This window comes from Cornus florida, unplaced genomic scaffold (genome assembly GCF_030987335.1).
Source record: "Cornus florida cultivar Cherokee Brave unplaced genomic scaffold, ASM3098733v1 CherokeeBrave_3.0.0_Hap2_Chr02, whole genome shotgun sequence".
Lineage (NCBI taxonomy): Eukaryota > Viridiplantae > Streptophyta > Magnoliopsida > Cornales > Cornaceae > Cornus > Cornus florida.
In genome coordinates, this window is record NW_026775572.1 from 15,307,553 (window position 1) to 15,318,383 (window position 10,831).

General features: G+C 38.4%; 1 protein-coding gene across 1 annotated transcript; it reads left to right on the forward strand.

The window, feature by feature from the left end:
• The first annotated feature begins 6,467 nt into the window (after nt 1–6,467).
• Nucleotides 6,468–10,383, forward strand: LOC132293831 (monooxygenase 2-like). Its single transcript, XM_059791467.1, has 6 exons — nt 6,468–6,697; nt 6,821–6,967; nt 8,014–8,082; nt 8,201–8,369; nt 9,031–9,259; nt 9,734–10,383. Exons 1-6 carry the CDS (start codon nt 6,624–6,626, stop codon nt 10,288–10,290), a joined length of 1,245 nt encoding a protein of 414 aa, XP_059647450.1. The 5' UTR covers nt 6,468–6,623; the 3' UTR covers nt 10,291–10,383.
• Nucleotides 10,384–10,831: the final 448 nt, after the last annotated feature.

Genomic DNA, 10,831 nt, shown 5'->3' on the forward strand with positions numbered 1-10,831 from the left:
AAATGGATCTCGTGCTCCTCCCGAGATCGTGAATACACAAGAATGTCATCCACGAAAACTACCACAAACTAGTCCAAGTAATCGTGAAAGACGTGGTTCATCAAGTCCATGAATGCCGCTGACGCATTAGTCAAGCCAAAAGGCATAACAAAGAACTCATAGTATCCATACCATGTACGGAACGCTGTCTTTGAGATATCCTCATCCCTAACCCGTAACTGATAGTAGCCTGACCTCAAGTCAATTTTCGAAAAATAACTGTCTCCTCTCAACTGATCAAACAAATCATCTATCATTGGCAAAGGATACTTGTTCTTGGTGGTAGCATGATTCAACTTTCGGTAATCAATGCACAACCTCAAAGAACCATCTTTCTTCTTCGCAAATAAGACCGGTGCGCCCCACGGTGACACACTCTGTCGGATAAAACATTTCATCCTCAAATCATCAAGCTGCCTCTTTAATTCTTCCAACTCAACTGGTGCCATATGATACGGTGCAATAGAAATCGGCGCGGTACCAAGCATCAAATGAATTGTAAACTCCACTTCTCGATGTAGAGGCAACTCTGTCAAATCTTCCAGAAAAACATCCAGGAATTCACAAACAACTGCTGGATAAACCGTTTCCGTAACATCATCTTCTTCAGCTAAAAGACTAGCCAAGAAGTAATCACTTTGACCTTTTCCACGAAATCCGTACAATGCTGTAGGTTGGGAATCACTTCGATCTTCCATAAAAAAGAAACAGTCTCCCTCAAGAGTGCAAACCGTGACTCTTCCTCTAAAACAATCGATCGTAACATGAAACGCAGCTAACCAATCCATTCCGAGAATGACGTCAAAACTAGTCATCTCCAGATGGATAAGGTCAAACACAAAGATCTGCCCGGCAATCACAATGGAACAATCCCGCACAACTCGGCTCAAAGGAACAATCCCGCACAACTCGGCTCAAAGACACTGAAACCCCAACTGGTGTATCAACCGATAACGCCTGATCTATGAAACTGACCTCTAACCCCGATGCAAGTGCAAATGAAGATGCAATAAAAAAATATGATGCACTAGAGTCAAAAAGAACATGAGCCCAAGAACTAAACACTGGAAAAATACCTCGAAGGACTGATGGACCAGGAGATGTATCAGCTGGTGCAAATACAAAAACACGCCCCTGCGGTGCCTGTGCCTGAGAACTACCAACCTGAACCCCAAATTGACGCGCTGACACAGTATGAATATCTCTCCTAGCTGGTCGTGAACCCTGCGAAGACATGGCAGGCTGTGGTAGTGGCGGTGGTCTGAAACCTGACTGAACTGTAGCCGACTATGACGACCGCTGCCGTGACCCTCTGCCACTAGTGGTGCCTACTCCCTGACTCGGACAGTCTCGAATCAAGTGGCCCTACTGGCCACACCTATAACAAGCCCTCGGAACTGAAGAATCTGAAATCAATCTCATGGGACAATTGGACTTGTAATATCCAGGCTGCTGACACTGAAAGCAAACTACTCTACTCCTATCAGACCCAGCTAGCAAAGGAATGGTAGGAGCAGATCGTGCAGACGGCTACCCCTGAAACTGAGATGAACCACCCTTGTTCCTTTTCCCTGAAAGTCCCTCTGAAAATGACCCTGCATTCCTCTTTTGCTTCCACTATTCCCTTCTTGCATCTTTATCTTTGGCCTATGCCTTTAGCATCAATGCTCTTTCTACGGCCTCAAAATAAACCTTGATGCCATGTGCTATTAACAACTGTCTCATCTTATAGTCAAGTCCGGAGATAAACTTCCGAACCTTATCAACTTCATCTTTCACCATCTCTGGAGCAAAGCGAGAAAGAGAAATGAATTTGTTCTCATACTCCGTTACCGACAGGTTACCTTGGATGAGACCAATAAACTAATTCTTTAACTTCCATCTCTTGGAGGCAGGAAAATACTTCTCATAGAACAGCTCCTTGAACCTATTCCAACTCATCTCTTCAATCTTATACTGATTTGTGACTGACTTCCACCAAAACTTGGCATCCTTTGAAAACTTGTAAGTGGCTAGGATGATTTTCAAGTGATCATCCGTCACATCCATAGAAGTCAATTGAGTTTCAACTTGATCTATATAGTCATCCGCTTCCATTGGATCCGCACCACCTTCAAACATTACCGGCATAAACTGAGAAAACCCTTTTATAATCTTGAGACGTTTCTGTGACGGCGTCTCCTCTACCTGAACTACCCGTTGTGGTACCGGTTGCGGTATCGGCTGCGGATGAGTAGCAATGGTAGCCATCAAGGCTTTCTACAACAAACGATTCAATACTACTTCCGCCGAGCTTTCACCCTCTTCAATAGGTGCTTCCACATTATCCCTCCTTGTAGGAACAACTCTTGGGGCAATCAAATCCCTAAAAAGTGTGTCCTCATCAACTGGCCCCACCGGGTTGGAGTTGGAACTTTCGCTAACATCACCCCTTATTGGCCTAGGGCCAACTGCTTTTGGTTCCTCAAATCGTGACATCGTACTAAAAAAAATGAGAAAACACTTCAATGACATGACACAATGGTCCACCGTGGGCGACTTAACATGAAATGATGCCGCACTAACACTTAGCATAAACTTGTAAGCACATAAGCAGTTAGCATAAACTTGTAAGCACATAGCATAAACTTGTAAGCACATAAGCAGTTAAACAGTTAAGCATGCTCCTTCAAGTAATAACAAGTAACACATAGACACATAATCAATGCAAACAACTTCCCATGCAACCCTATGTAGGCCTCTACCCATCGTCCTAATGGTTTTCGAACCATCTCTTTGATACTAACTTTGTAACAACCCGAACCCGTAGGTCCGGACCGTTACCCGGGTCCTTACCCTGACCCGAGGTCACCTAGGTCACACCATAAATTTCTTGGGTCCATAACCATCATACAAGGCAATCCAAGGTTCATAAATGTTCCAAGTCCCAAGCTCACAAGGAGATCCAAACATACAGGTTAAAGAGGGGCTGTCAGCCGGCTGGTAGCCCATGGTCGATTAGCTAACAAGGCATGACCGGTTGATCGACAAGGCAAGATCAGGCGGCCGAAATGGTGAGAAGAATTGTGTGCTCTCAGGTTTTTCACTGTAGGCGTTTCGGTCGGCTGACAATGGGGTTTGGTCGGCCGAACCTGGGGTTTCGGTCGGTTAATAGTGAGGATCAGCCGGCCGAAACAAGTCTCTGGGCCCTGTACCTCACTGGAATGATCTCTTAAAGTGTCTATTACCCCTTTAGCTCACACCAAACCTGTCTTGCAACTACTTCCCGAATTCACGGCATCAAAGTACGATAAAACACAATTAAGTAACCTCAATAATATACTAGAATATGATCACCATTCCCATTCATTATTAAGTGTTTACAGTCTATCAAATTTACATCTAAAAGATCATCAAGTATTTTAATTATATTACATGGCCATGATTTACCAAAATGAATACACTTTTCTAAAATATAGGGCTTTACAAAAAAATGAGAAATATACAAAAGATGATAAAATGCAATTTCAAGTCTTCATCAAACTTATGGTGGAATATCATCTGCCACTTCATTCCCGAGCCCTGAAAAATGTTAAATAATGGGGTGAGCAAATTGCTCAGTAGGTGATACCTAAGACACACCTCTTGTAGCCTCGTGAATCCAAATAGTGAATAGATCAATAGAAACGGGTTCATACGAAGCAGGGTAAAAATACCATATCAATCCCAAATTCAGAATAATTAAATGTCATACCATAAATGCAATGTTATGCATGTCACTCCCCATTTTCAGGAAAATCTATCACTTCACAAACTGTTAATATAACCCGCCCTTTGGTGACTCTACAGCGACACAAGAGAAGAATTGGCTACTGTCTCTGACCTTTGGTACCCCCGCAGCGTCATTTTGGGCCTAGATAGCTCAACCACGCTAGGACAATCTCCCTAATTCCCTCTAGGCTATATTAACACACCGGCCCTTTGGTGACTTCGAGGCGACCGGGTTTTCTCAAAACACTTTATCAAAATTTCTCCCCAAAATCCCCTTTCACTTTTATTTCAAAACACTTTCCCTTTTCTTTCATGGCCAATGCTATGAAATGCATGTCATGTACTTCACCAATAATACTAGCATAAAAGAAATTTACACTACACAATTTAACATGCTCCTTCATAGCATCTTCTAGAAAATTAATAAACATCGTAGGCATGTAAATTAACATCAAAACATGCTTTTCACATAATTTCATCAACACAAACAAGTATAGATTCCAAATACAACAAATATATCATTCTCAAGATAATTAACTTAAAATTAAGCATGCTTTGCAACAATTAAAAAAAGATGACTCACAAAAGAACAAGAAAAGTGTGAATTAAGAACCCTTACCTCAAGATTGTGCAAAATCCCCAATTATGCCCTAGAATTTTGATAATCAAGGAGTGCACCAAACTAGAAATTGCTCCGATCAACTTAAAGATCTTGTCGTGGGCTTTGATTTGCCACAAACGGCTTCTAAAAACACTAAGTATAGAATGAGAGATCTAAACTTGAAGATTTGAAGTAAAAAAAAAAATGAGAGGGAGAAAGAACCTGCGGGAGTGTATGAAGGATAGAGACCAAATGTGGTCTTAAGGCCTTTAAGGTGATGGTGGTGGGTCCCACCAAATTTTATTTTCTTTTCTCTTTTTCTTTTGTCTTTAATTTACACTACATTCACACACATATGCACATATTAAATCTCAACCACATGTAACACATTAAATAAATTAAATATGATGCAAATGAATCCCAACCAAAATCCCCAGATGCAACAATACCCACAGCGGGTCCCACACGGGACCGTCCGTTCCAAAAACTGAAAAATGGAAAAATGATCACCCTTACATTTCAAAGAGTCCTGGACTCAATGAAATATCCCAAACAACTCCCGAACATAACTGGCACACCCCGCAATGTCCGGTACGCAAAACGACAAAAGACAAAAATGCCCTTGCAACGGCAAAATTCCCAAAAAATGAAAAATGTCGAAAGTTGGAAACATCACAAGACTATTGAATGAATTAAAGGTCTCTAATCCGTTGCCTATGAAATTGTACTGTGACAATAAAGCTGCTATTTCGATCGCTCACAATCCAGTGCTTCATGACAGAACAAAGCACGTGGAGTTAGACAAACACTTCATCAAGGAAAAGCTCGAAAATGGATTGATCTGTATACCTTACATTCTTACAACCGAGCAAGTTGCAGATATGCTTACAAAGGGACTTCCTACAAGACAGTTCGACAGACTAATTGGCAAGAGAATATCTTCAAACCAGCTTGAGGGGGAGTGTTGAAAAGGAAAGATTCGGTAGTAATACTACCAAATATTATTAGCTGTAAATATAATATTTGGAGGATCTTTGCTGTAAATAGAATATTGGTCAAATGCTGTAAATTAGGAAATTATTAATTAGGCTCGCTAGTTATGTGCATGTATTCTCTGCTATAAAGAGAACCCGTGTAAACTTGTGAATTGTGTGCTAATACATAGAAAAGGTTTATTCCTTATTTCTTTCCTTTCAAGTTTATATAATACAATATTTTAATATAATTTCATAAGATATAAATATAATACATATCCATGTCCGCCGTGCTATTGTAAAATTACGATTTTTTTTTCCTGGCAACCAAAAGACCACTACATAATAAGATTACGCAAGTCTTTCTTGGCTACTGCAAAGATATCAGCATGTAAATATTCAACCACCATAGCATACATGAGATCAATCCCTAAGGCTTTGATATTAGCCTGGCTAACAGAACTTGCTTGACAACAAATTGAAAACAGAGCGAGATGGAGCCAAAATATTACAGCAACAGTGATGCTCTCAGGAGCTCCAAATATATCCCCTTCTCCTCGAGCCAAGATTTACACTAGACCACCAATATCCACTTGTCCATTCACCATACCCAGTCAAGGCGTTGCCAAGCTTGAGTCATTGCAAGCTGCGAAAATCCGCCAGCAATCTAAGCACATTGGTATATAGCTTCAGGAGTAATCCAATACGCATGACATAAATTCAACTTCACAAGATGGTCCCCTACTAAATCCTAGGGTTGAATAAGAGACATAACTCAAGACACGCCAAAAAAAAAAATTGACATAACGCACTAGAGAAGTGGGCTCAATAAAGTCAACCCAATTAGCCAGTGGTTAATATTTGCACCTTGGCCCAAGCCCACGAGGATATAAGAATCAAGAATGTGTCAATCGGGTGAACCATAAGGCCCAATGTCAGGGCCCAGCAAACCCAAACTAGAACCAAGGAGTTTTGGACAAATAGACAGTTGAATTAATTAATGCACCAAATACATATGTATGTGGTGACATCATCAACTTTGTTCTTTTGTCCCATCTTTGGCTTTATAAAAGGCTCCATCAATTTCTCCTACCACCCATTCATCCTCCTTAAGATATATATCTTCCTATATATCCACGTCCTCAATCTCTTTTGGTCAAAACATATATTCGTTCCTCAATTAAAAGCCTCAATAATCAAAAGCCAGTAGAATATATATATACTAGTACTATATATAACAGCAAAGAAGGTCCAAAAGCATGGAAGTGGCTGAAGACACTGTGATTGTTGGAGGTGGAATAGCTGGCCTTGCCACATCCTTAGGACTCCACAGGTACTACCCAACCAACAAAATACAACTAATTCTTTATATCTACATGAATATGCGAAATCACACACACACGCACACATATATATATATATATTATATAAACCAAAATTGGTTAATTTTGTGCAGGCTGGGAATCCGGAGCTTAGTGTTGGAATCATCAGATAGTTTGAGAGTTACAGGATTTGCATTTACAACTTGGACCAACGCTTGGAGGGCGTTGGATGCCATCGGCATCGGTCAGTCCCTTCGCCAGCAACATCAACAGCTCTGTGGGTAAACTTGACTGCTCTCTCTCTCTCTCTCTCCCTCTCTCCATCACATTTAAGACGTCGGCTTCTTGTGACTTTGTGAGTGCCAGTCGGTGCAGGGCGGCTCAATACAATACCAAACCTTAGGCGAAAAAAATAAAGTGGTTTAATTAAATATATTCATATATTTATGTCAACTAATTATTTATTTAGTAATTTTTAAACTTATGACTAAATTTTTTTTAAATTGTAGTTCCATCGTTAATGAATTGGATAGGTGCTTTCTAATAATCATATTTAACAATATAAATAAAAATTATAAACAAAATATATAATTTTATGATAACAAAAATTAATAAAACTATAAACTAATTTAAGTTATAGAATAATAAAAATTGATTTAGAATAATTTGGTCTAATTCTCCAATAAATTCTATTACTTCTCCTGAAGTGAGATTGTGAAATTGTAAATTGTAACTGTGGATAAAAAAAATAATTATAGTGAGTGAGGAGAAAAAATATGTGAGGAATAAAAATAAAAATTAATATGAGTCTTAGAAAAATATAGAAATTTTCACCAATTTTCTCTATACATTGAAGTTTAATAATTAAAGAAAATACTATAATTGTTTTAGGAAAGTTATAATATATACAAAAATAAAAAATTATGGGACTTTCTTATTGGCTGGAGCCTTAAGCAATCGCCTAACTCGCCTAAGGGTCAAACAGGTCCTAAGTTAGTGTGTGTGTGTAATGGGTTCGACCACCCCTTCTTTCTTTATCAAGTCTCTACATTTGTTCACCCGACTATTCTAATATAAAAGGCTTAAATTATTAGTGAGGGAGTTAGTTTAATATTTTTTTGTCTTTTAGTGAGGGTATAAGGTGCAATCATAATATATATATACAAGTTTAGAAATTGGACTCGAGCTCGACTCATTTGCTAAACAAACGAGTCCTTGATGAGTCGAGCCCGAACTATTCGTAAATAACTCGGTTTATTTACAGCCCGATGTGTAACAAGTAATATTATTGTTAGCATGAAACTGATGTGTGGGTATCTGATTGCAGGATAAAGACCAACTCTATAACTTCTGGACTTTCCACTTCAGAAGTGTCATTTGAGACCAAAGGGGCAGTGTAATTAATTCTTACATGGGCAAAATCATAGAATATTTATTTAATTTTTCCAATGGTCTTTGTGTTTCCTGAATTTCTTACCGTTAGATGATGTGAAAATGTTGTGATGTAATTATAGTGGGGCACCCATTGAAGTTAGATGTGTGAAGAGGAAGTTGTTAATGGAAGCCCTTGAAAAAGAGCTGCCAAGTGGCACCATCAAGTACTCCTCTAAGGTGGTTTCTATTGAGGATTCAGGCTACTTCAAGCTTCTCCATCTTGCTGATGGAACTATCCTCAAGACAAAGGTAATATTGATACAATTACACACATTAATCATACTTACAAACTATTAATTAGGATGAATAACTATTTAATCTATTCCCATTTGATATGTAATTATGAGATTGTCTAATAATAAGTTAATAAGAGTTCATGTTTTCAAATCTCAAACATTAGAACAAGAAGCATTGAAGGCGCAGGGCCACATCCACGGAAGCAGAGAAGTCTTTCTCCATCTCTTTCTCGAATAATTAAAGATATAATTAAACAATATTTCCGTGATTCACTCAAAATTTAAAGAGCAACTTGAGTCGCATGAATTTTTTACTCAAAAAAAAAATTCAAAATAAATAACCTGGCTCACTATACTGTTATAGAATTGGGAACTACCTTATAAGTGTGAAAATACCAAAATAACCTCCAAAACAATCCGCAAATTTGATTGTGCTCCCCACTTCCTTCCTATCACTAGGTAGAACTATTCCTTTATACCACTGTCCCCGCACACACATTATTACTGAGTGAATGTGTTCACATATGTACACTTTGAGTACCATTCCTTTGGAGTTAGGATCCATGATTTTATCTATATTTCCTTGCTATACACACACATATATATTATTACTGAAGCCTTAAGAAAATTAATTAATAAAATCTCATTTTCCATGGATGTGTGAATATTGAAAGGTATTGATTGGGTGCGATGGAGTAAACTCAGTGGTGGCAAAATGGCTGGGATTCAAGAAGCCTGCTTTCGCGGGTCGATTTTCAATCAGGGGCTATGCAGATTTTAAGAGAAGCCATGGCTTTGAGCCCAGATACAGACAGTGTGCAGGGAAAGGTGTCCGATTTGGTTTCATTCCCTGTGATGATAATACTGTTTATTGGTTCTTCACCTACATTCCAACCCCCAAAGGTATGCTCTTGATGCTATACCCTATGTAAATGGGTATTAATGCTTGTTATGATCTATATATGGATAGCAAGTAACAAGTAATCAGCCCAAAATTGACCTATTATATTTTGTTTTGTATATAATGACTTCCTCTTATAGAGTTGTGATACAGAATTTGAGAGTCGAACACATCTAACTAAATTTATGTGAGTAAGAAAGGGATGGCTTCATTATATTTAATGACATCGTCCTCCACTCACATAAAACAATTAGATGCACCTGACTTCGAGCTACTTCTCATTATTCTCTTATATATCATTGATTTCCTCTTACTTGCCAAAGTTTTACTATATATAGCAATAAATAATGACTCATTTTATCAAAGTAATGACCACCCAAATTTTGATTTATCAGCTTGGATCCATAATCTTTGTGCATATTTATTTTTTGCTACCATAGGGTATAATTCTCATATTTGGTAAATGATACATATAGACAAAGAGATGGAAGAGAACCCAGCAATGATGAAGGAGTTTGTGTTGAGCAAACTTGGAAAACTACCTGACCAAGTGAAGGCTGTGGTTGAGATCACTGAATTGGATACCATCATATGTGCTCCATTGAGACTCAGACTTCCATGGGAAATATTATGGGGAAATACAAGCAAAGGCAATGTCTGCGTGGCAGGCGACGCGTTCCACCCCATGACACCAGACATTGGGCAGGGTGGGTGCGCCGCGTTGGAAGATGGTGTTGTTTTAGCTAGGTGTTTGGCAGAAGCCTTGTATAAGAAGTCAAGTCGCGAAACCGTGGTAAATATTACTGAAGAAGAAGATGAATGCAAGAGGATTGAGATGGGGTTGAAAAAGTTTGCTGAAGAAAGGAAATGGAGGGCCTTTGAGCTCGTTAGCACGGCTTATATGGTGGGTTTTATACAGCAAAGTGATGGGATGGTGATAAACTTTTTGAGAGACAAATTCTTGGCTGCATTCCTATCTGGGTTGCTACTTAAAAGGGCTGATTATGATTGTGGGAAGCTCTGTATTTCTTGATTCAACAACTTGTGCTATGTTGAATTCCTCTGCTGCTCTACTCATAGCCTCTTTATTTGAGGATGATTAATATTAATTTTAGTGTTAATTCTATGTTATTTTTCTTTAAAAGTTCAAACAAATACACTCACCCATCATATATATTATGCCTCCACCGAGACTAGAACACTCAATATCTCCATTTGAGAAGAAGAGCTTGTACCATATGAACTAATGCACATCCATTGATATTCCGCTTTGGAAATCAAAGAATATTGATAAATTATCTTCCCTCTTTCCAAAAAATTACTGATTAATGCATCCTAAGAAAATTTCTTGAGAGTTCTTTTACCATTTTCATAGGGAAAAAAAAAAATCATATTTCAATATTAAAATAAGGTTCTCAAAAATGCAATTATAGAAAGGGTTAAAATCTTAAAACCTCCATTACCTTCAAATTTTGATCATAAAGTTTTAATCTGTTTCAGAAAATTCCTTTTAAAAAGTGATCACATTGCCCAATGTCCATATCCGACCATTAACCGGGTTATGAAATAACAAT